The sequence below is a fragment of the Sturnira hondurensis genome, unplaced genomic scaffold, assembly GCF_014824575.4.
Source record: "Sturnira hondurensis isolate 20B ecotype Veracruz unplaced genomic scaffold, ASM1482457v3 Scaffold0016462, whole genome shotgun sequence".
Lineage (NCBI taxonomy): Eukaryota > Metazoa > Chordata > Mammalia > Chiroptera > Phyllostomidae > Sturnira > Sturnira hondurensis.
Window position 1 is genome coordinate 7,895,424 of NW_028089093.1, and position 26,771 is coordinate 7,922,194.

Genomic DNA, 26,771 nt, shown 5'->3' on the forward strand with positions numbered 1-26,771 from the left:
GCCCAAGCTACTATATCATAATTGCCTTTGAAAGACCTGGAGATAATTGGGTTAATGAATCTTAAAATGTGAACTAATCTTCGATGTTTTCCCAAACTGTAACTACTCTTGTTTTCTTCCTTTTCCGCTTCTATTTCCTGGGTGAGAGCAATTTGAGGAAGGCGGTTGAAACGCTAGGACTCAGGCCGGTTGTTGCCCAGTCGCACAGAGCAAAGCCCCTTGGTAGAGTCAAAACAGTGGCAGCTCCAAAGACAACAGTACCATGTAGTGAAGATTTACAAAACTTCCAATACATTTACTATTGCTCTGATCAGTATGGCCTTCTTGAGTTTGTATGAATGTGCTAAAAGTCCATTTTTAATACTGCTTATAAGCCACTCACGAATTCCCAAACTGTCCTCAGAAAGACCAGAGTTATCAAAAGATGTTAGTAAAGGACATTGTAATAATCGTTAAACAAAAATACAGTAATTTTCCAATTTGGAGGGGGGGTTTATTTAAGTTTGTAAATTGTGCTGCCTTTTATTATTTGCCTTTCTAGTTACAGATAATCTATAAACATTTCTTTGTTTGGTCTCAGGAACATCTTGAGGATTATTATTTTAAAAAATGGAAAATCTCTTTAATCTACTTAGCTAATATATGTGTATTTCTAAGAAATGTATGTGGTCTAAGAAATTTATTGTAATAATATGTAATTATATAAGGCTCACTAGAATGTTGTTCATATAATGGTTCTATGTATTTTATTATGGATATCGTGGAACCATATAGAAATAGTAAGTCCATTTTATAGTTAAATTAAATTTATTTTACATTTTATTTTAAAAAATTACACAAACCCCATACTAAACTAACTTAGAAGCATCAAATCTGTTTAGAAAACACTTTCATTAGGGCTTGATTAGGTGTCTATGAAAATAACATTATATTAGCACTCAAAATACATAATCATTCTTAAATAGGAAATAATAGGGGATACTTGTTACACATGCATCCAAAAAAGAATAGAGTTAATGGAGTCCCTGAACTGAAAAAAGACCAAAAATTGATTTAAGCATCAGTAGCAATTTTGCATTGCACACTCTACACTGTAAATGCTGTGACATTTCATATTTAAGGCAATAATTTGAAAAATGTATATACTTATATAAAAATAATTGAAATAATTGTGAATTATGGAAAGCCTATGTTTATTTAATGTTTTATACCCTCACAGTGCTTCCAATAAGATTCACTTTTTCTCACCAAAACCTTGTGAAATAGAATATGGAAAGTAATTATGTTTAAGTAATCTACAAGGAAATAAGAGTAACCTGCTACTGAGTGAAAACTGAGACTAAACCAAAGTTTTCTGACTCTTTGTTCTCTTTCTAACGTGTCCATTTTAAAATTTTGCATATTTCTATTTTTGCTAAATATTTTGCAAATAGGACAATTATAGAATTAGACTTTGAAAAATACAGATGCACACATTTTATTTCTTTTAATTCAATTTTTGTTGTTGACACTATTACAGACAATCTCCATTCCCCCTCTCCCTTTGCTTACCTCCACCCAGCCCCCAGCCCCTTCCCCTGGACTTCACTGCCCTGCCGTGTGTGCCTATGGATTACGCATGTATGTTCTTTGGCCAATCCCTTCATCTTCTTTCATCCAGTCCCTTGCAACCTCCTTCCCCCAGGTCTCTGTCAGTCTGATCCACGTATCCATGTCTCTGGTTCCATTTTTTGGCAGTTTTGTTCATTAGAATCCACATATAAGTGAGATCATATTGTATGTTTTTCTGTGACTGGCTGATTTCACTTAGCATAGCAATGTCCGAGTCCATCTCAAAGGGTAAGAGTTCTTTTTTTTTCATGTCCACATAGTGTTTTATTGTGTAAAGGTACAACAGCTTTTTTATCTATTCACCTAATTATAGGCACTTGGCCTCTTTCCCAGTCTTGTCTATTTTTAATAACCCTGCAATGAACATAGGGGTGCAGGTATGCATTCTCATTGGGTGTTTGGGGATCCTTAGAGTATATTCCCCAAAAGTGGGATCTCATCAAGAGGCGGTTTTATTTTTAATGTTTGAAGAAATGCCACGCTGTTTTCATCAGTGGCTGTACCAATTTGTATTCCCCCAATAGTGCACTATTGAGGAACCCTTTGCTCCATATCCTTGCGAGCACTTGTTGTTTGTTGGTTTATTGATAATAGCCATTCTGGAAGGTGTGAGGTGATACCTCGTTGTAGTTATACTTTGTATCCATCTGACACTTAGTGATGGTGGGCATGTGTTTCATGTGTCTACTGGCCATCTGTATATCATCTTTGAAGAAATGTCTATTCAGGTTCTGCACCCATTGTTTAATTAGACTTTATCTTCCTGATGTTGAGTTGTATAAGTACTTTATATATTTTGGAAATTAACCTGTTATTGGATGTTATTATTGGCAAATACATTCTCCCATATGATGGGTTTACTTTTCATTTTATTGATGGCTTCTTTCACTGTGCAGAAGTGTTTTAGTTGGGGAAATTGAACAGGTACATAAAGAAAAATAAAACTGGGCCACCAGCTTACACCATACTCAAGAATAAACTAAAATGGATAAAAGACTTCAATGTAAGTTGCAAAACAATAAAAATTCTAAAAGAAAACATTGGCAGGAAAATGTCAGGCATCTTGCATAGCAATGTTTTTTAATGATACATATCCTAAGGCAAGGAAAATAAAGGAAAAAAGAAACAAATGATATTATATCAAGTACATGCACTTTATTTATCAGTTTATCTACATCTCCTGGTACCTTATCTAAAATCAATAAGCACACGGACATGCTTATTGATTTTAGAGGGATGGGAAGGGAGGGAGACAGAAAGGAAGAGAAACGTCATGTGAGAAAGAAAAATTGATTGGTTGCCCTGACCAAGGACAAACTCACAACTTAGGCATGTGCCCTAACCAGGAATCGAACCTGTGACACTCCAACCAAATGAGCCACACCAGCCAGGGAGAGTGCATGCATTGTAAAAAGCAAAGATTTGACAGAGTTAAAGGATTCTCTCCTACAATGGATCACAGAATGAACTGCATTACTCATGCATACCTCCAATCACTGAAAACTGTGTAAACTTTTGCCACAAAGAGTCTGGACCCTGGACCAGCAGCATGTGCATCTCTTGGGTGCTTGTTAGAAATGCAGAATCTCAGAGCCCACCTCGACCTGCTGAATCGGAATCTCCACTCTGTTGAGATTTTTTTACATTAAAATTTGAGTCAGACTAGACTAAACTACCAAAATACATTATGTTTGATTGCTAAAGAAGAGAGATAGAGACACAATGGCTGTGTTCCCAAATAGACTATATTTTTCAAACTTTATTTTATTTTAATTGTTGTTCAAGTACAGTTTTCTGTCTTTTACTCCCAGCTCAGCCCACCCCCCAGTCTTCCCCACCTCCGTCCCATTTCCACCCCCCTTAGTTTTTGTCTATGTGTCCTTTATACTAGTTCCTGTAAATCCTTCCCCTTTTCCCCTGAAATTTCCTCCCCTCTCCCCTCTGGACACTGTCAGCCTGTTCTCTATTTCAGTGTCTTTGGTTACATTTTGCTTGTTTGTTTGTTTTGCTGTTTAGGTTCCTGTTAAAAGTGAGATCATATGGTATTTGTCTTTCACCGCCTGGCTTATTTCACTCAGCATAATGCTTTCAAGTTCCATCCATGCTGCTGTGAAGGATGGGAGCTCCTTCTTTCTTTCTGCTGCATAGAATTTCATTGTGTAAATGTACCATAGTTTTTTGATCCGTTCATTTACTGATGAGCACCTAGGTTGCTTCCAGCACTTGGCTATTGTACATTGTGCTACTATGAACATTGGGGTGCATAGGTTCTTTTAAATTGGTGTTTCAGAGTTCTTAGGGTATAATCCTAGCAGTGAAATTGCTGGGTCAAAAGGCAGATCCATTTTTAGTGTTCTTAGAAAATTCCATACTGTTTTCCACGATCATTGTACCAGTCTGTACTCCCACCAACAGTGCACTAGGGTCTCCTTTTCTCCACAACCAAATAGACTATCTTATATCTCTACTTAAATTGATGTGAGAATGCAAGAATGTCTGTGTGAGTGTGCTCATTATTTAGACTCAGTTTATTTCACGTGATATGGCCTAATCCAAACTGAAATTCTTCTAATATCAGCCTTCTTAAATTAGTGACTTTTGATTCCATTTAAACTTGGGAAATATAAACATTAAACATCCTTCGAAAAAGATTGGTTGGAATTTAATGCAATAACCACTTAACATGAAATCTATGTGAGGCTAGTACGGCCCACCTTACTCTGCTTGAATCCTTCTACTGAGATGGTGTCAGATGAATACAGCTGCTGGCACCTTCTGGTACCTCGTGAAATCTCCCACAACTACATGTCTTGTTAAATGTTAATTATTTTTCAAAAAATTGTGGTAGAGGTTATGACTTCCAGGGTTCAAAGAAAACTGAGGTAGCGGTTTTTTAGGTCATTTTCAGAACGGGTTAATGTAAATCAACTACACTCTGACTGGGTAGCTCTTTTAGTTACAGCAGCATCCCAATATGCCAGGTTTCTGTGGGTTCGATCCCCAGGAAGGGCACATAAAGGAGGTAACTAGTGAATGCATGAATTGGTGGAACAGCAAATCAATCAACACGTCTTTCTCTTTCCCTCCATTCCCCTCTCTCTCTTTAAAATCAATAAGTAAAAATTTAAAACAATAAATAAAGTTTCCTTCACTAAAGCTAGGCTAGGACTAATGCTATTTTATTTTAAGTATTAAAAGGATGATAAAACAGCTATGTGGTACTTAAAATACGTAATAACTTGTTTTTAACTCCTTGTAAACATCTTTTTGTTAAAAGCATCCAGTAATGAAAGCTAGGTAGATATTTATTGCAAAGAAACAAAATCAAACCCAAGCAATAACAAAAGATATGTGCTTTTTATGTTACAACATTAAATTTGGTATTGCAATGGGCAAAGGGCCTAAATACACTTCTCTAAAGAGGACCAATAGACATGAAAAGATGTTCAACATCAAAGGAAAACCACAATGAGGTATCACCTCAAACCTGTCAGAATGGTTATTATCAATTGACAACAGCAAGTGCTGGCAAGGATGAGAAGAAAGGGTAATGCTTGTGCCCTGTTGGTGGGAATGCAGACTGGTGCAGCCACTGTGGAAAGCAGTATGGAGATTCCTCAAAAAATTGGTATCTGACTTTGTCCCAGGGATTCCACTTCTGGCTATATATCCAAAGAAACCCAAAACACTAAGTCAAAAGAACATAATCACCCCTATGTTCATTGCAACATTATTTACAATCATTAAGATAATGGAAACAGCCCAAGTGCCCATCAGTAAATGAGCGGATGAAACAACTATGGGACATTTATAGTAGTGTGGAATACTACTAAGCCATGAAAAAGAAGCAATTTTACCTTTTGCAACAATGTAGATGGCCCCGGAGAACATAAAGCTAAGTGAAATAAGCCAGTCAGAGAAAGATGAATACCATATGATTTCACTCTTATGGGGAATCTAATGAACAAACTGAACTAACAAGCAAAATATAGGCAAATGCATAGAGAGCAGATGGCAGCAAGCTTGGGGAGAGGGGAGGGAGTGAAGGAATTGAGCAAAAAAGAAAAAAGGATTCAAGGACATGGGAAACAGTGTGGTGATTGCTGGGGAGAGGGGAATATAAGGGGACTAAATGGTAATGAAAAATACAATAAAATATGAAAGCTAAAATAAATGAATAAACTTTAGGAATGTAATAGAGCCTTTCTCATATTAAAAGAACTTCCAAAATTTATATATACATAACTGACAACTTTCTCACTATTAAGTGTTCATAGATGTAACCCTAAAAAAACCCCTGAAAATAAGAGGAAGTTGTATTAAAATAACAGTAATTGTTTATTTTTAACACATTGAGATTAGGGAAGTACAAAATATAGTATCTAATGCCAAATTTGACTTGTTATTTCTTAAAAGATAAAATCTTACAAATTAAATAGGGTTTATAATAAGAATTGTTTTCTGCAAATTCTAATTACTTTGAAAATTATGCTATAAATTATCTTCATTTCTGCCTCAAATTTCCTTCCCCACATAATTAGACATTCTTAAGAACCAAACTATTACTGTCTGTTAAGGCAAAAGCCATAGGAACTGCTAATTATATCACAGTTGAACACGTTTTACTTGTTTGAAGAGAGCCTGGATTTCCGGCATTTTTGAGGAAGTTTTCTGACCAGAGGATGATAGAAGGGCCGCAGCTCCACCGGTGTTGCAATCAGTATAATTAGTTTCTATCTATAACAACACTCAAGGTAGTAAAAAGTTGCCAAGGTCTGTGTCTAATAAAATTGACCTAAATCTTTCCTGGTCCCTAAATCATTATTTTATTTTAAGAATCAGGTCACGTTCTTAACAGATATTTCCTTTTCCCTAGAACTGAAGTGCCTGATGAGAGGTACCTCCGAGGAAAAGCTCCCCGTTGATGAAGCTGTTCAATTAGGGCTTGGATTGTCACTACGCCCTATGAAATGGGCAAATATCAAAAAGGAAATTTTTGAAAAGATTGATTTATTTATTTATCTTTAGAGGGGAAGGAGAGAGGGAGAGAAACATCAATGTGTGGTTGCCTTTCGTGTGTCCCCGGCTGGGAACTGGTGGGCAGGGAACCGGCCTGCAACCCAGGCATGTGCCCTGACTGGGCATCGAACCTCGATCCTCTCGTTCACAGGTCTGTGCTCAATCCACTGAGCTACACCAGCCAGGGCAGAAAGTTTTTCTATATAATTTATAAAATTAACGTTTTTATTTCACAGAATAAAAAATATGTTGAGATTACATATTCAGAAAATTTTTGGTAAATTTTATGGTTATATGAATATTAGCACTTTTTAATAAATAAAACTAGCCCTAGACAGTGTGGCTCAGTTGGTTGGAGTAGCATCCTGTAGACCGAAAGTCTGCACATTCAATGGCTGTGCAGGGCACATACCCAGGTTGTGGGTCAATCCCCTGTTGGGGTGAGTTCGAGAAGGCAACCAATTCATGTTTCTCTCTCACATCAGTGTTTCAGTCTTTCTCTCTGTCTTCCCCTTCCCCTCTCTCCAAAAGTAATGAAAAAATGTCCTCAAGTAAGTATAAAAATATTTTTAAATAAATAGATAAACCTGTTACTGGCATTCCCAAATGCCAGTTTTGCCATCCGTAGATTATGAGGTAATTTTCAGAGAAAAAAATATTAAGAACAAATTGAATATACACATAATTTTTAAGAGAATGTTATATAAAAAATTGGTGTTCCACATTTGCTTTTGTTTTTGTTTTGCTTAGGGGTTCTGTTTGTTCTTTGTTTTGGACCAAAATTTCAATTCATTAATTTATTTTTGAATCATGTATAAAATATGTGGGTGAGAAAATTGGACTTTTCTTCCTGGCACTGGAACCCTGGGTTGAAAGGCCTAGTGTGAGGCTGGGACCCTTCACCCCCTGGGGGGAGCTCTGCATCTGAGACATCCCTCCCAATTCTTACTACACACACAGGGGTGTGGGACCAACCTGTTCCACATGTCCACCCCTCCCACCAGTCTCCACTTGGCTTTTCATTTATATTCTTAGTTGTAGGACTTCTGTTCTACTAGATTTCAGACCATCTGAATGATGGTCTTTCTGTAGTTTAAATTTCGATGTGGTTGTGGGAAGATTCCAATACTGCATTTACCTATGCTGCCAATATTAGTAACATCTCTGAATATCTACTTTGGTAACATGTCTTTTGAGATCATTGTCTTACCTTGTAATCAAGTTATTTTTATTGAATTTTAAGAGTTCTTTGATGGGTGTGAGGTGGTATCTCATTGTGGTTTTAATTTGCGTCTCTCTGATGGCTAGTGATGCTGAGCATCTTTTCATAGGTCTCTGGGCCCTCTGTGTGTCCTCCTTGGAGAAGTATCTGCTCAGGTCTTTTACACATTTTTTAATTGGGTGGGTGGGGGAAAGGGTGGGGAGGAAATGCAGACAGCTGTAATTGAACAGCCATAAAGTAATTAATTAAAAAACTTGAAAAACAGTTCTTTGAATATTTTGGATAACAGTTCCTTATCAGATGTATTTTGTAAATGTTTTAGTGACTTGAGTCTTTATTCTCTGTATATAATCATCTATTAAAATGTGTTTATTTCTATGAAATGCATCTTAAACTTACATAGTTCTCTTTTACATGAACCCTGGCTAGGTAGATCAATTGGTTAGAGCATTGCCCCAACAGTCCAAAGTTGCTAATTTCCTCCCCAGTCAGGGTACATATAAGAATCAACCAGTGAATGTATAAATAAATGGAACAGAAACTTTATGTTTTTCTCTCTCTCAAAACAACATTTTAAGTGAAGGCTCTGGCTGGGTGGTTCATTTGGCTGGGGCATCGGGCCATGCATCGGGGGTGCAGGTCCATTTGATCCCTGATCAAGGCACATACTTAGGTTGTGGGTTTGATTCTCTAGGAATGCACGGGAGGCAACTGGTGGATGTCTCTCACATTGATGTTCTCTCTCTCCCCCTTCCTTTCCTCTATCTCTAAAATCAATGAAACGTATATCCTTGGATGAGGGTAAATTTTTTTTCAATTTTTAAACATAACCATTGAGTGAGATATGACTGTCAATTGGAGAAAGTTAAAAGAAAGCATGGGTATATTTTTTCTTTTTCTCAGAGATTTAAATCACACCTGTAGTATTATATCTCTTTGGTGTGGTGATTTTTTTAGCTCATTGCTTAAGCACAGAAACATTTAGAAAATAAATCACACACTTAATTGCACTTGTTTCATCTCATTTAATAACGCAGAGTAAGAACACTGTCTAAAAAATTGATGGACTTTCCGCCAAAGGAAAGAAAAACCTGCTTTAATTTAAAATAGGACTTAGGTAATATCATATTTTTTGAACCTCTACCAATTTTCTCATTAAGAGGAAGTTTTAGTGTGAAGTCATTGATTAAGATCATAGAAATAATTTGTTATTATGGAGAACTCACTTTTCTAAATCGAATGTTCTTCTTTAGAGGTAGAAAATGAAAGTTTCCTGTCTTGGTTTTCTTCACTCAAGTCCAAAAGTTATTTTTAATTTGTATTACATACAAAATAGCATAGTCACTTTATGAACATAGACTTCACTGGTAGCATCATTTTGTGTTTAAAGAACAGAGTTTGTATTGTGCATATTCTACTTAATTCCCCTTCATGTTGACATCTCCTATAATGTCATTGTAAAGGATAATTGTTTTATTTTTTCATATCTTTCCAATTTTTAGGGTTTGGGGAAAAATCTGTGTTCAGTCCTTGATGTCTTTAAGTAAACAAAACTAGTATCAAAAATTTTACCTACAGCCCTGGCTGGCGTAGCTCAGTGGATTGAGCACAGGCCTGCGAACCAGACGATTGCGGTTCGATTCCCAGTCAGGGCACATGCCTGGGTTACAGGCCGGTTCCTTGCAGGCTAACTACCAGCAGGGGACGCACAAAAGGCAACCATACATTGATGTTTCTCTCCCTCTCTCCTTCCCCTCTAAAAATAAAAATAAATAAAATCTTAAAAAAAAATTTTACCTACAAATATACCTGTGTTATATACATGTGTGTGCATGTGTTGTGAGGTCCATACAAAGGTTCTTTGTGGACGTTATGTCCTCCATGAAATTCCATCTGACCTTCTCAAAAAACAATTCCATCTAATTCAGTCATGCAGTAGTTTATATATAACAAAATTCAATGTAAATGGTGAAAACAGTTTATGATGATAGATGAGTGCACTGATCGAATGAATTTATTCACTGAAGACCTAATACAAGAAATAATCTATAAATATTGCAGCTATTTGTAGTTAAGAGGGAAGAAATCTAAAGAACTATAGAAATGCCTAACAGCATTATACTTGAAAAAACAATTAAATCTAATGACATCAAAATATTTATAATATATATATATATATTTTAATTTATTTATCTTTAGCGGGGAAGGGAAGGAGAGAAGGAGAGAAATATCAATGTATGGTTGCTTCTTGTGAGTCTTCCACTGGGAACTGGCCTGCAACCCAGGCATGTGCCCTGACTGGGAATCGAACCGCAATCATGTGGTTCTCAGGCCCGTTCTCAATCCACTGAGCTACACCAGCCAGGGCTATAATATATATTTAACATGATAAAATGCAGACCTCTAAGCCATTGCACACAGTGGTCCTATAAATAGCAGGATATTATTACTAGATAAGAGAGTGGAAACATAAATACAGAAACACAATTATTGGTACATAATTATCAAACAATAATGACGAGACAGTCATATGACCTTGTGATATATCCAATTAGTTTAATATTTCAATAACTTTCCTTAAAACCTACTTTAAGCTCAGCACTGTGTCCTGCAATTTGTGAAGTTCACCAAAATAAAGAAATAATTGGATGATACACACAATGGAAATAAATCAGTCAGTAAAACAGAAAAACAAAACCAGAATGTGACAAAATTTTTTAAGAGACATATAAACTAAACATATATTTCCGATTTAGTTTCCAAGCACAATTTGACAACATGTATGCAATTACATTACAAAAATGTTCCTATTTAAATAGAAGATGGTAGAAATCATAATATTTAAGTAAAATGAACATACATGCTATCTAGATATAGAAAACTAACCATACACTGAAGATTATACTATATCAAATTTGCATGTCTAAGAAAACCTAAGTGATGCTTAGTTCTCAGGTTCAAGTTATATGTTTGAATTTCTTAGTTTTGCCGTAGTTCAAGTTTATGACTGAGCCACAAAGATACCAGGTGTGGAAAGGATGGAAATTAGACAGTTATTCTGAAGACTTAAATATGCCATACTTTGTGAACATGGCCAAAATTCAGCCAAAAATGTTCTTCAAGCATAGAAAAATAGTATGAGAATCAGGGAATCAAACAGATAAAGATAATGAAAAAAATACAGGAAAGGGAAAGAAGCAGCATGCATCAGTGATATATTTTCAAGTATTTGCTTTCTCTACATTTTTTATATTATATTTAACAGCCAAAATAGTTTTAAATTTTGGGCTCTCAGAGCCCCAGCACTGGGAGTAAAGCCTCTTCCTGGATCTTTTAAATCCATGCATCTTTATCTGTCAGTACAGAGAACAATGTTGTTGCTGCTCTTTTTAGTTTCCGACTCATTTTGATCATCTCTTTCATTATAAATGTGATTGAAAAGGAGCTCTTGATTTGCTCTTTGTTTCTGTTCCTTATCTCTGACTCCTTCTTATAAAGGTACCTGTTTTCTGTTGACTTCGATGAAACTCTTAAATGACTTCTGGCGAGCAGTACAAGGCTAAACAATGAAGCAGAGATAACCAATCTTGCACTGATAATAAAGACAGTTCACACTTCACAATAGCATGTTATTCCAAGTATACACATGTTAACTCTACTGTCAGTTGTTTGTGATAACATCTCCATATTCTTGCCTTATGGTCACAGAGGTAGTGATTAATAGAGCAAAGCTGAATACTGTGACTGCCCCTTAACCACTGGGTAGTCACACCATTATCGTTCAAGTGAAGGCAGTTTGCAAACCGTAAGATGATTGTATAAATAGAATACTGTTCGCTTGATGTCAAGTTAGCAGTATCTTAAATTATAATATGCTATCTTAAGAAGTAGAAGGGATTCTAAGGTGAAAGACAGAACCATGAATCCAAAGAAATTAGTGAGCAAACACAGTATATTACTATACACAATAATCTAGGGCAGGTGGGAATGTATCACTAATTTCACTGAAATATAAACAAAATATTGTGAAAACTTAGAAGACAAGTTTCCACCTCAAGAATTGAAATAATGCACTTTTGGAAAAAAAATTGAAAATGATCTTGAAAATTTGATATTATTCTTCAGAGAAAATTTGCATTAGAAAAGTAATTTAAAAATCGACGTTCTGGGAGCCCAGAGTGGTATGATAGAAGAGTGCAGGGGGCAATTCAATAGGAGGCCTGTCCAGAAAAAAAAGTCCAGCCATTGTAAATATAATGGAAATGGTTTGCGTGACATCAGTGTAACCTGGCAGCCAAGGAGAGTGGACTGGAATGCACATGTGTGAACAATGCCGACTTCACTGTACTAGTCAGTGGGGGCAATAGACACCATTGAGTGAGCATGTGTACTGTATGGCCATCACATTCAAAATGACTAAGCACATAGAGCAACAAATCTGCACCAAATTTTATGTGAAGCTTTCTCATTCCTTTGTGGAAATAGTCAGATGAATCAGAAAGCCACAGCTGTGGGCAACTGGTGATTGGCAGCTTCAGCATGTCATCAGCATGTCAATGTGCCTGCTCATGCATCACATCTCATGCGCAGTTTTTTGGTGGAAGGTCAAATCCCTCAGGTGACTCAGCCCCACTACAGCCCAGATTTAGCTCTCTGTGAATGCTGGCTTTTCTCAAAACTAAAATAATCTTTGAAAGGGAAGAGATTTCAGACTGTTGATGAGATTCAGAAAAATATGACAGGACAGCTGATGGCAATTGGGAGAATTGTGTGAGGTCCCAAGGTCCCTACTTTGAAGGGGACTGAGATGTCATTGTCCTGTGTACAATGGTTCTGGTATCTTTTATTTTCTTCAGTAAATGTCTCTATTTTTCATATTACATGGCTGGATACCTTCTGGACAGACCTCCTATCTGGGGGTTGAATGGTAAAGACCTTGAATACCTTTTAAAGGAGCCTGACTTTATCAATGTAGAGTAACTATATTGCATAACTGAAATTAATATAATATTGTATACCAACTATACATAAATTTTAAAATAAATAAATAAATTAGTAATTGAGCCTGAATTTAATTGTTTAGCCATTGGAAAACCATCAGTAAAACTGTGTATTTTGAAACCGACACTGGCTAAACTGTGAAGTGTTCATTGAGGAGAATGATTTGAAGCAGGTGGCTCTTTAAAGAACACAAACCAGTGCTTCAGGAGAGAGAAGAAAGAACTTTAATTAGGAAAAAAAGAAATAAGGGGAAAATATACTACAAAGTGTATGAGGGGTAGAGTTAGTTAAGAAATGCCAACTAAGTAGATATGGGAAATGGAACTGAAAAGATAAACATGGAAAAACATTGTCTCTTTGCAGGACCAAATAAGGGAAAGTGTAAGGTCATTAATTTGGTTTGACATGTACAGTTGGAGGCATCACACGCCACGGTGATGTCTGCAATTACTTCATATGTTTTTTCTTGTGAGGCCAATATCCCAAAGGCTTTTCATTTCCTCTCCAGTAATTTGCCCTCAGTTGAGAAAAGCTGTGGAAAGTTTGAGTTGGTTATGACCATTTCGTTCAAATAGACTTATTTTGTTGTGATAGAAAACAGCAAGCTTTTCCACCGATTTTTTATTAATGTTAAAAACTGTTTTCTTTGTGGAAATAGCAACCAAAATAGCTAGGAGTGTGTAAGCATAGGCAACTTGGAGACATAGTGCAAAGACATGTGTAAATACTTGATGCCACTGGACACAGTAGAAAGAGCTCAGCTCTTGCTTTTGTACTAGTTTGCACTTTGGGGCATTTGCCGGGTCTTAATGTCAGGGTTTCTTCTGGGGTGAGTGTGGATTACAATAATGTATAAAAAGAACAAGGAAAAAACACAGTAAATAGTACCAATTACTTAACATTCATGCTCATCTTCCATCGTAATCAGCCCTTTTCTCCTTCCTGACATGACTCATCTTCAACCTTTCTTCGGGTTAAGCTATCCCAAGAGCTATTCATAGTTTCCCAGCCAGCTAAGCATCAGAAGTTTTTCCAGGCCTGTTCCTTGGCAGCCGAGGTTCTTCTATTCCACAGCCAAAAATGATATATCCATTTTGCATAGGCTATTAGCTAAAATGACCTTGTGCTGCATTCTCCGCATTCCCGATGTGCTGGAAGTTCCCATTCAAGGTCATCGGATTTGGGGAACTTTTCCCTTCCTTATGTTGCTGCACGGGAAAGGAAAGAAACCAGTCACGATGGCTGTCAGTCTGGTGTGCTGGCTGTCGTCTACTGCTGATCTTTCCCCATCACTAATTTCTCTCTAGTTAGCCTGTATTTGAAGCCTGAGACTGTGATACTAGAAATATTTTTTAATTTTTAGAAAGCAGTTTTATAATTTACCTAAATTCCATTTTGTTCTTCTCAGTTGTCTTTAACAGGTTTCCTCATCAGTCGGTTTCTGATTCGTTTTGATTCATTAGCAGACAAAGTTTATGTTACCATTAACTTTTATTTTTTAAGGTTTTTTGTTTGTTTATTTTTATTTTTATTTTTTTCTTTTTAAAAAATTTATTTAATTATTTTTCAAGTACAGTTTTCTGTCTATTACTCCCATCCCATCCCACCCCCCGTGCTCCCCCTCCCTCCCATTTCCACCCTTCTCAGTTGTTGTCCATGTGTCCTTCATACATGTTCCTCTAAATCCTTCCCCTATTTCCCCTGAAATTCCCTTCCCTCTTCCCTCTGATCACTGTCAACTTGTAAACATTTAATTATATAGGACATTTCTCAAAGTTATATGAACAGTGTTATAATAACAGCTAGCAATTTCAGCTAGCAATGAAAACCAATGATATGCTGACATATGTAGGTAGGTAGGTAGATAGAAAGTTTTAAAAAGACGAGGTGGGTGGGATGGGATGGGAGTGATAGACAGAAAACTGTAGTTGGAAGCAGCCTAGATGCCCATCGGTAAATGACTGGATCAAAAAACTATGGTACATTTACACAATGGAATTCTATGCTGCAGAAAGGAAGAAGGAACTACTACCCTTTGCAACATCATGGATGGAACTGGAAAGCATTATGCTGAGCGAAATAAGCCAGGCGGTGAAAGACAAATATCATATGATCTCACCNCCTTCCCTCTTCCCTCTGGTCACTGTCAACTTTTAAACATTTAATTATATAGGACACTTCTCAAAGTTATATGAACAGTGTTATAATAACAGCTAGCAATTTCAGCTAGCAATGAAAACCAATGATATGCTGACATATGTAGGTAGGTCGGTAGGTAGGTAGGTAGATAGAAAGTTTAAAAAAGACACGGTGGGTGGGATGGGATGGGAGTAATAGACAGAAAACTGTATTTGAAAATAATTAAATAAAAATAAAAAATAAAAAAGACATATAGAAAGGAAGGGAAGAGAGAAGGAAGACACGTATGTATAGATGTCATGTATATTTTTTCTAATGTAATTATCCCAGCACTTCTCAGGTATATGTACTTATGCACTTCTGACAGATAAGAAAACTGGGGCTAGATGACATTAATTAATTTTTTGAAGTTACAAATCTAGTGAGTGGGAGAAGCTTGTTTTTTACTATTTTTCTCTGATTTCTATTTCAGAATATATATATATATGTATGCATATGTGTATGTATACACACACACACATACAGTGAAGAAAAGATGTTTTGATAATAGAAAGTAATGTTTAGTAAGGATTTCCCTTCATGAGTAGTCATAGCATCAGTAGGATCCCCTTTTTACTGATCCTGTATGTAGTGAAGTACATGAATTTTCAAGCTTTTCTTTTACTCTCATACGTGTGATCACAGCCGGTTCAGAGATAAGTAATTCGAATTGTTTTCCCACTGTGGGTCGATGGTTCATGTTCCTCCTATTCTGCTCCTGAACCTCCTGCCACGCTTTACAAGGAGATTGACTATTTCATGGTATGAAACTGGTGCTTGTAGCAGTCACATGAGATAGCACATAATCATTCATTCCAGCCTCTATTCTAACGAACTATGTATAATTTATATTCTAGAAACCCAATAGATGCCCTAACTTTTAAATGTATAGATACTCTAAAAGCCTTAATTAATAATCCTTTGATTCATTTTCCATTAAAACGTATTTCTATAATTTCAGTTGTATGTTCTTGTACTTTGTAGGCTTGTTCGTGGAAGAGATAGGTCCATCCAAACGCTGGTAAAAATGTTGCTGTACTAGAAACTCAGATTGATTCTAATGCTGAGAGCAGCAAAATGTGTTCATTATTTAAATAAGCTCAAGCTGCCAAATGAATCATAAAGGCAGCTGCGTGTCCTTTGCCAAGGTGTCATTTTCATTAAGTGTGAGATTGCACCTGAAGGACAGTTTAATTTGCAGCTGCTAAAAATATTTCAACAGAGTGGTACTGTTACAAGTGGGTGGCAGGTGGTGCCCAAACGTGAATTTTGCAAGAAATACCATCTGTGGGATAAGGTGTAGAAGAATGTCAAGGGGATGGTAAAGGAGATAAAGAGGGAAAGAAAATAGAAGTGTATTTACCCAGTGTTTCTTGCTATTATCATAACTATGGATTCCATGCTTCACATAATAGCATTGGCTCAAGATTATTAAATATTATTTGTTCAGCTTCTGCCATGTGCCCCGGGCATTGCAAAAGTACCACCGTACCTGTAAAGGCAAAGTTTCTTCCCCAGAGGCAACCGTTTAAGCTTTCCAGATGAGAGATTCCTTTCCAACTCTATTTACCTCTCACAGTATTTGCATTGTAGTTTTGTGCGGAGGAGATTAATGCACTTTGATCTTGCTTAAATGGATTTTGCCACTTTCTTTTGATGTCAACTTTAGTATACATCTACATTGACTTTCTGCTTCACATCGAAAGAAATATTTTCAAATTGTACAAGCTCAAATATTTTGTTAATTTTTTCTCTATTGAGATTCTGTGAACAGAATAGAGAACATTGCAGTGTGGCTAGGTATCTAGGGGCCTTTTAACTGTTTACATTATGAAACAATCTCTATGTGTGTATCTGTTAGTTTCAATAGACTTGGCCACATGGTAATCAAGAATTTGTACCTGTGGACTGGAAATAGGCATTCTCTTCTCTAATAGGCTACAGACACTAGAAGAAAAAGGAACTAGTGAGCTTGGATTTCCCATCTCTGTGTGCTATTTGATGGTAGCAACTGGAAATAGAAGAGCTTCTTTTGAATACCATGAACTTTCTTAGGTTCCTAAGGAGAACTAATAAAATAGATCAGTCCGAGTGAGTTTTGGTAAAACATTCCCATGGGGAGTATTTGATGACAGGGCAAGTTATTGAACTGCTTGTAGTTTTCCAGGATATTGGTAATCTCTGACCTCCAACATATGCACTAGTTTCAGCTTCATAAAATGGAGAAATATGCTTTCTGTTACTTTAATTCTATTGATGCAATCTAATTTTCAAAAACAGCAAACAGATGATTAATGTTACTTCATTAATTGTCTAACTCAAAAGGATGCAATTGAAAAAAGAAAAGCTTTTTTTCCAATTTGAAAGAACATTCATAACATGTCAGAAGACTATTTGAAAACCTGCTGTTTTGCCATAAACCCTTAAAAATAGTTGCAGTTTAAAGGGGAAGGTCTAAGCACTTCTTCAACCAGAAACTGAAGCATCATTGAGCTGATGGTGATTGCTGCTCACCCCAGAAGCTTTAATAAACTATATCAAGAAGGCAAGAAAGTGTGATTCTTTCTTTTAAAAAAACTACACAAATTGCCAAATAGTCATGGGAATGTAGAGTACAGCATAAAGGACATAGTCAATAATACTGTAATATCTGTGTATGGTGTCATTCGGGCACTAGATTTATCAGAGTGATCACTTTGTAAGTTATATAAATATCTAATCATTATGTTGTATACCTGAAACTAATGCACCATTGTATCTTAACTGCAATTGGAAAGTAAATTTTGGGGGAAAAGCCACGGAACAAAAATGTTTTAAAAACTACATGTTTTAGTTCAGGAGATTTGAATTTATTCACTTCTTAAGAACAATGTTCTGTTTCAGAAGTTATGCTTAGCCTGAAAGCAATAGTCAGTGTTAATAGAAAGATCAGCTTACAAGAAGAAAGGGGGAAGAAAACAAGTGAGTAAAATAGAGCTGTATAGATTCTAATTGAGGAATATATATACATTCCATATATGATATATATCTATGCACCAGGTGCCAGAGAGTGTTTTTTTATGGTAAAAGGTGGTAGTCAGTACTGGGTGGTTAGGAGAAGGTGAAGTCAGAGGCAGGGAAAACAGATTGCGTGGCACTGCCAGGTGGAAAGAGACAAGGATCTACATCTGAGTAGTTGCAGTGGGACAGAATCAAACTACATTTAGGGAAATATTTTGTTCTATGTAAAAGCTGAAGGCAAGAGAGGGGGGGATGTAGGACAAATGCCTGTCAAAACAAATACAAAAATGAGGATAACAGAGAAAGAAATGTTGTAAGACAGGTAGAAGCAAGCTTTCTTTCATATTATGTGAACTACATGCTTATAAAGATAGTAGCCACCGTGCTTTCTAGAATGATAAACAGGTTCACTAAGGGATTAAAGAATGAATGGTTGGACATATAGGTAACAGTTTATGGGTGACACTGATGTCCTCAGTTTATTTTCTATATTAGAGACCCTGTGAATAATGTAACTGACAGGGTTTTCTATTTTCCTTTTGTGCTAGAATGCCTGAAGTTGAAATTGTGGCTCATTATGAATGTAGTAACTGAACTCAGCCTTGTGTCTGGCTCAGAGTAACATATGCCTTTTTGTCTTGTATACTAATGTGTGTTTAATTTATGCTACTTTGTCATATTTTCTGACACCTGAAATCTCTGCTGGAAAATGTATGGTATAAATGCATTCACAGTTGTTTCTAAAACACTGTATGGATGGCTTACAAGAAATGGATAATACAAGCAGAAGAACAGTTAGATGATTCTAAAAATATAGCTATAAGTTAGAAAGGACATGAATTGTGAGGGTAACATTAAAACTATAAAACAGGAAAAGGTAATGAAAATGATAGCTGGAATATATTTAATCATAAATTTAGAGGGCAAAGGAAAAGTCCTGCAGGAGATGGAGACAATTTAAGGTAAAATAATATTTAATGTCTAGATGTTGATGTTGCCATTAACCAAAGTGGAAAGGTAGGAAGGAATGGAAGCACTTTTAAAAGATAAGTTGTTATGTTTCTTGCTTGGTAGGATGAATCAAAGTTGCAGTGAGATAGCTAGGTAGAAAAATTTAGTCATAATTTTGAATTTTGAGCTGATCTTTCTTCCCCACTCTTATATCTATTCTTCCTTCTCTCAGTAATGAATTATATCCAATCAATTACTTACATAAGATGTCTCTTTAATATTTCTATTTTTCTCACTACTCCTTTTATCAACATCAATGAATGTAATCCATCAGTTCTACATTCATGTAGTCCCTAGATATATTTCCTTCTTTATACAGCTCAAGATCACCATCAGTTCTCACCAATCTCCAGACTGATCTATCTGTTTTCCTTCTTGCCTCACTCTAAGTTTTTATTCTATAGCAATCAGAATGATCTTAAAATAGAAGTCTGATAATGACATTACCAGCTTTCAAATACTTGAGGGTTTCCCTCCTAGCCATTAGGACAATATCTTGCTGAACAACACTTTCTTTTTATCCTGACCTCTGTTTAACATCCTCATCATCTCTGACCACCTCTGTCTTCATTGACCACTCTCTGTGTGCACAACATTCTCTGCTGTGCCTGTGACTTTGCACATCTGTTCATTCTACCTGGGACATTCCTGGTTATTCTGCAAATCTTGAATTATATGCTGTATCTTCTAAGAAAAACTTCCCCTAGTTCCTTCAAGGCAAGGTTGTCTCTTTGATTTTCTGCTGTATTCTTTGCAAACTCTTAGTTTTGTTCTTTTAGTGCAGTTTCATAATTTCTCTATTTAATTATTGGTGCTTTCTCATAGACAGTAAGCAAAAGTGGGCATGACACTTTTCATCATAACATCCCCGATCATTCCACAATCCATAGCACAGAGTTTTAAAATATTTGAGCAGTGAAAATAAAAATGGTAAGTGATTGCATGAAGAATTGGGATTGTTACTGGAGTATTATTCTCTAGATTATTGGATTAAGAGCAAATATAGAGAGTCCTTAGACTTAGAATGAGGATATATCATTCCCCCACAAAAAGGAAATACACACACACACACACATACATGGAGGTGGGGGATCAAAATGAAGAAAGAAAAAGGAGGGAAATTTTACTTAATGGCTTTAATCTTATCGATATAGCAAATAACAAGTTCATCCTTGGAAAGCAAAGTGAAAAATGGTAGTACCTTAAGAAAATCAGAATGATTTTTGAAAGTCATTGTTAGTACACCTATAATACATAAAATAATTCCTTAGCAATGCCAAGATTCTTATTTAAGATAGAGTGAATTTACCACACACCCATTTGCTATCATTATATAATTTGGTTCATCTTTGCCTAGCTATAGGAGCAAATGGAAGAAAGTTTTTGGGTTTTGCACAGCAAGTACAGTGAATGTTTATAAGAGTAAGAGGTCCTAAAGTAGTAAGAAGACAGTTAGAATGACTGATTGGAACATCCAAAATGAATGAAATAGGGAATTCACCAGTAAGGAGAGTAATAAACTGAGAGAACAAGAGAGAGGGTTAAAGAACAAAATAGCACAGAAAAAAAGAAGGCAAAATTGGTGGACTACAGAAGTAGAAAATGCATAATGAGCAAAGGTTTTGACCAAAAAGGAGAATCTCCAAATTTGCAATACTAGAAGAATATTACTTTTAGAGTTTTGAAAGAGATCATCTAGACACCTATTTTATTTTTAAATAAGAATGAATGTTTTTCTGGTATAAGATATAACCTAAATTTCTTGAAAACAAGTTATATTAAATTGACATTATTTTTCTTTGATATTCTCTTTTCCTATTTTAATAAATTTGGCTGTTATTTTACATGTATAATTTTTGTTTTGGGCTGTATCTGAAGTTATGCCAAACTGTTAATTCACCTGCAATATCCTTTATTTCTGTAGTTTCAGATATTGAAGAAGAAATTAGGACTGAAGGCCCTTTCACCAGTTGGTATACTTGATAACTTGCTTAAATTGTATTTTACTAAAGTCCACATTTGTAAGGTGATAATTATCCTGGTACGTTTTAGAGAGAAAGACATGATGCTCAACAATGCCTTCTCTCATAGCCAACATCAAGAGACTCTTTGTGCATGTAAAAAATTATTTGCTTTGTGTTGTGTTTGTGTTTCTACCATCACTCTTGCTAGATTGTAGAGAACAAGGGATATATTTTTTCATTGTTTTCTACATAGTATCTTGCATGCATTTATTTAAAATATGTATTCCAGTGTTTATGTGAACAACTACACCGATTTGGGAGGTAATATTAGACCATCTTCTCCATTGTTCCACAACTGAAGCAAAAGAATGTATCAATTTTTATAATTAAAATTAAAAATGAGGCAGCTGAATTATAATGTGAGCCCTTAAACTTAGCATGTCACTGAAACTTCCTTTCACTGACTTCTAATGATAATAATGTATTTGTTAGCATTTTACAAAGTTGTTTCACATGCATTATTTCAGGTTAAAATAATTGGTTTTATATAAACTGTGACACACAAAGTAAATAGAACCCAATCTGAAATAACTCAATTGGAGATAAATCCAATTTGAAAATTAGGCATCTGAGATCTAAGAAGTAAGAGAGATACCAAAGGTCACCAAAGTTGCAAGTGACTGAACTGAGTTCTTTCATACATACACATCTTATTTCTAGGAGCCTCACTTCACCAATGAAGTAATAATTTTTGGTCTGTACATTGAAATTCCTACCATGTCACATTAATTATCCTTCTTATCATTCCTTATGAGACACCCACACACACACATATACATACACACATATTTATAACACATATATACAAATATATTTTTGTATGTGAACAAGTACAAATTTAGAAAGACAAGGCAAGATTTGCAACAAATATTAAGGTTAAAGTAATCCATTATATTATATATCTTTTAAAAATTCAGGTGCTAAGTGATTTCAACTTTTAAACTACTGGTTTTTTACTCTTATTCCAATGGAACACTGAACTTGAAATGTGATTAAGTAATATTTCATATGTTTTACATTACTTACAGAGTCTGTATAATTTGCCTAAGATGGCTAGTGGGATATACTAAGTACATGGTCCCAGAGCAAATGTTAAAGAAAGGTTACAAGCATGGAAAACATGATTACGATGATTTTCCACAGGTGTAAAGATTAGGACTCAAAACCATGAATAAATCTAACTGCAGGATTCTGAACTATTTCCTGGTCTCTTAAGTATGATGCTGACCTGTGTGTATATATTTCATTGTTTACACATACACCATGGGAATAAAGGTAGATTACTGTAAGAATTGAAGTATCCTCAATGTCCTAAGTGCTTTAAGTGATATAAATGCAGATTCTTATATTACATATAAAGCTGTAAAGCCAATGCACATTTTTATACAGTTTGTATGAGCCACAACCATATCAACCCAGGTATTTACAGAAGTACTTCTTTAAAGTAGGGGTCTAAACTCTGGTGATATAATTTATGCATAATCAAGGCAGTCTCATTTTTTCCTGTTTTCTTTTCTTCCCTCCTAGAACAGATATTTATTGAATGCTCACTATCTTTTAAACTCTAGGATCATAATATGAAACACACACACCAAGTTCTTATTCTCATAGAACTTACATTCCACTGGGGTAGAGAGGGATCAGGCAACGAGCAAATGGAGATTAGACATAGAGGGAGACAAAAAAAAGAGAGAGAGATGTATTTTAGCAGATCACGAATAATGTTAAGAAAAAAATAATGCCTAACAATGAAGTTTTTAAGAACCCTGAGGTAAGAATTTCAATGATTTAAAGGGAGTAGTCCACAAAGACCTTTTTGATCATGTAGTATTTGAACCATGACCCGAGTAAAAGTAGGAACCCAGACTCTAGGACACACGAAGGCAGCGAGTTACACAGGGACAAAAGGTCTGAGGCAGGACTGAGAGTGCTTGACCTGTTTGGGAACCAGAGCAGGAGGCACGGCTGACCAGGAGTGAGATAGGGAAGGCAAGGCAGGTCGAAGAAAAGGCATTTGAGGTAGAAGGGGCCAGATCATAAATGGCTTCTGCTCACGATAAGAATTAATATTTCAGAACCAGGGGCATGGAAACAAGGAACAGACTGACAGCAGCCAGAGGGAAGGAGGAAGAAGGGTAAAGGTGGAGAGAAGGGGAAGAGACTAGGCGAGGAACATGTATGAATGACCTACGGATATGGACAACAGGGTGGGGATGGACTGTGGGAGTCGGGGTGGGGTAGGCAGAGGAGAGCAAAGGTGGGAAAATTGGGACAAGTGTAATAGAAAAACAATCAAATGTTTAATTAAAAATAATATTTCATTGTGAGTGATTTGGAAAGATATAGGAGGGTTTAGACAGGGAAGTGACATAGTGTACGTTTTCTCTGGCTACTGTGTAGAGAAGTAGAGCAAGGTTGGTTAAACAGGATCAAGGAGGCTATTAGGTATCTGTCACTGGCAAAGGTTGTCTGGGAGAGTCTGGTCTTAAGGGATGTGCTGATGGAATGTGGGATGTGAGAGACAGGGGGGACTCAAGGGTGGCTCCAGGGGGGTTGGCTCGAGTGCCTAGTAAATGATGTTGTGTTTACTAAGATGGGGAACAACATGAGAGGGGCTGGTTTTGTGTGTGTTTCCGGTAGATCTCATTTCTCCCCTCTCACCCAGTTTTTGCTGGAAACTGGAATAGACTATTTGGTAGTTTGATTTAAACTATTTTATGCTTGAAAGGAAGAACAACAGTCGTGAGGCAAATAAGTAATACTCGATAGCACTTAAAGTTTCCAAAATATATTAATACCACTATGTGGTTATGCTGTGGATTTCTACAGTTACTACCAACTTTCTGAGAAAAAAAAACCTAATTACTATTTTTATGAGATATAAGGCATTTTTGTAACATAGTTAAAATGTATAAAGAATGGTTTGCATATGCTGAAAAAGCGAACTAAGAAAAGATCAGTTCTGGAAATATGTTAAAGAGGAGTTAGGAAAAGTGAAAGTGGACTGCAGTGAATGGTATTATTTTCTACCTGTGAATTAACATGTGTCCTATGACTTGTCTCCTAGATCCAAGATTCATTAGTGCTCACCTCATCCCAGAGAGTGACAACCCTGAAGATGACAAAGTATATTTTTTCTTCCGGGAAAGCGCGATAGATGGAGAGCACACTGGAAAAGCCACTCATGCTAGAATAGGTCAGATATGCAAGGTGAGGTAAAGAAAGACAGTGAGGGGGGTACTGTTCAATCACAATTTTATTTCTTTTGCTTTTCTACCTATATTCATATATAATAAAAATCTGGCTAAAATACTTGACCAGTCACTATATATATATTTAAATGGTAGAAATGATTGAAAGTATATTATCATTGTCTATAAGTAACTTCATAGTCACACAAGCAGGTGGAGGTTGTAAGGCATTACTTCAAAATTACATTACATTAAATGATTTTAGTTTGAAATTCTAGGGAAACAAATTATAGGATAAATTTTTTGTATTCTCAGACCTAGCACATTTTTCTACTACATTGTTAGGATAACTAAAATATTAATATAAAAGCCTTAAAGGTTGTTTTTATAAATTGATTATCATAACATCCCACGTACATATATATTCACATAGTTATGAAGCCATGAACTTTATCTGAGTAATGCATATACTATGCAGCACAAAATCGAATGTAATATCATATTATAATGTTAGGTGTATAGAGCAATTATAGATCAATACTGATGGATTCATACTGACACGAAGACATGATAACAGCACTAAGTGTCCCTCTGCCTATGTGTATTGTAATGTATGTGCAACATGAACAAAGTCAACCGTTTGTATATTTTGAAGCAACTTTCATCTCAAGAGAGTAACCAAGCCAGATCCAGTAACTATCTTAGAACAGAATTTTTTCTTTTTAAAAAAGTAATGAAATATTAATAACCTCTGTTTTAGAAGGTGGTTTAGTCTCTTTGCTATCCTAATCATAACTTAATTATTTATCTCTAGTATATTAAATTACTTGAAAATTAAAAGTTGTAACAATCTGGAAGCATCAAAATAATATGTGAACTATATAAGAATCTTTTCTTCACAGAATATATATTTTAAAGGACTAATTACAAAAGTTAAAAAATCTTTGTAGTGTATAGAACTACATAAACAAAATATAAATCAGTATTATATTTTTGAAGGGACTTTTTCAAAATGTTCCACTAAAATGAGGTTCCTTTACTACGGTTTATGCAAATGTTTTTTTCAACATGCTATTTGTAAAGTCAGCATTGCTTCAACTATTTAAACTTATGAAATATTTAGTGCTAGCATGTTTTTGTTCATGATGTATTTTCAGTATGGGTTCTAAAGCATGACTTTATTCTTTCATTCAGTTCATATTTGTTAAATGCCTCCTACGTGCCAATGTGTTCAGTACTTGTACTGTGAGTCAATTTAGAAAAATAAGATCTCAAGAAATGCACATGCAGAAGAAATTTAAACCAAACCAAAAACAAACACAAGAGTAGTAATTGTTCATTGAAGAGTGGTAAGAGAATCGAAAAAGTGACTTTTTAATGCTAAGTCACTCCTTAGTTTGAGTGAAAAGATTTGATCAACAAGATGACTTAAAAACATAGGCACTTGTATCTTGTCATTTAAAATTCCTCATTCTTCATTTTGAAATATGAAGAATTGCATTCATATCTACATCAAGATAAGATACATATTTGAGATTATCCTTTTTATGCACAGTTCCTGAAACCAGCATTCTCTCCTTTCAGAATGACTTTGGGGGACACAGAAGTCTGGTGAATAAGTGGACGACATTCCTCAAAGCCCGCCTGATTTGCTCAGTGCCAGGTCCAAATGGCATCGACACTCATTTTGATGAATTGCGTACGTAGAACTGGTTGTGTTTCACAGAGAATACTTGTTTAGACTTTGCCATAGTCATCAAAAAGTGCAACTTTTCTCAATTTTGTTTTCAAACAGAGGATATATTCCTAATGAACTCTAAAGATCCTAAAAATCCAATTGTATATGGAGTGTTTACAACTTCCAGGTAAACAATATTTTTTTACTATCTTATTATCATAGAAACTTCCTGTCCTTTAGGTGCTTTCCAAGCATCCATAATTTATGAAAATAGAGTTTTGAGGAAACAATGTTGGCTTAACCCTTGAGGCATACATTTTTGGTGGCAGAAATAAGTTATGACATAAATGGGTTCTTAAATAAATTTAAGCAAAAATAGTATCACTAAAAATAATGGTGAAAAATGTATGTAATACCCTATGTATAGCTTTGGCTTTAAAAATTAGAGTGCAATGTAGAGTATTATAAAAATGGAAATCTGAGTTTTGATAGGTTTATAGTGATGTAAACCAAGAGTGAAAAAACTTTTCCCCTCACCTCTCCTATCCACCAATCCCTCCAAGCCCCGCCTTCTTCCCTCACTCTCTGGCCCTCCCCTCCTTCCCTCCTCCAGATCCTTCCTCCCATTTTTGTCCCTCCTTTTCCTCCATTCTTTGTGTCCCTCAAGGCTCTCCCTATAAATCAACCAGCAATTATCTTCCATATCATTCAGTATAAAGTTTACATTACCTGGAACTGGCAAAGAAACTGTATTTACATGCACCTAAATAAGGTTATACATTCCTATATGGATAAAATGTTTAAAAAATAACTAAAAATCTAAAGTCATAAACCAC

At 35.6% G+C, this 26,771-nt stretch overlaps 1 protein-coding gene across 1 annotated transcript in view; it reads left to right on the plus strand.

Annotated features, from left to right (window-relative positions):
- SEMA3A (semaphorin 3A) overlaps positions 1-26,771 on the plus strand; it is a 323,208-nt gene that overhangs the window by 252,038 nt on the left and 44,399 nt on the right. The window contains exons 8-10 of the mRNA XM_037066142.1: positions 24,134-24,276; positions 25,842-25,956; positions 26,053-26,122. Of these exons, the coding sequence (XP_036922037.1) occupies positions 24,134-24,276; positions 25,842-25,956; positions 26,053-26,122 (328 nt within the window). The remainder of the gene's footprint in view (positions 1-24,133; positions 24,277-25,841; positions 25,957-26,052; positions 26,123-26,771) is intronic.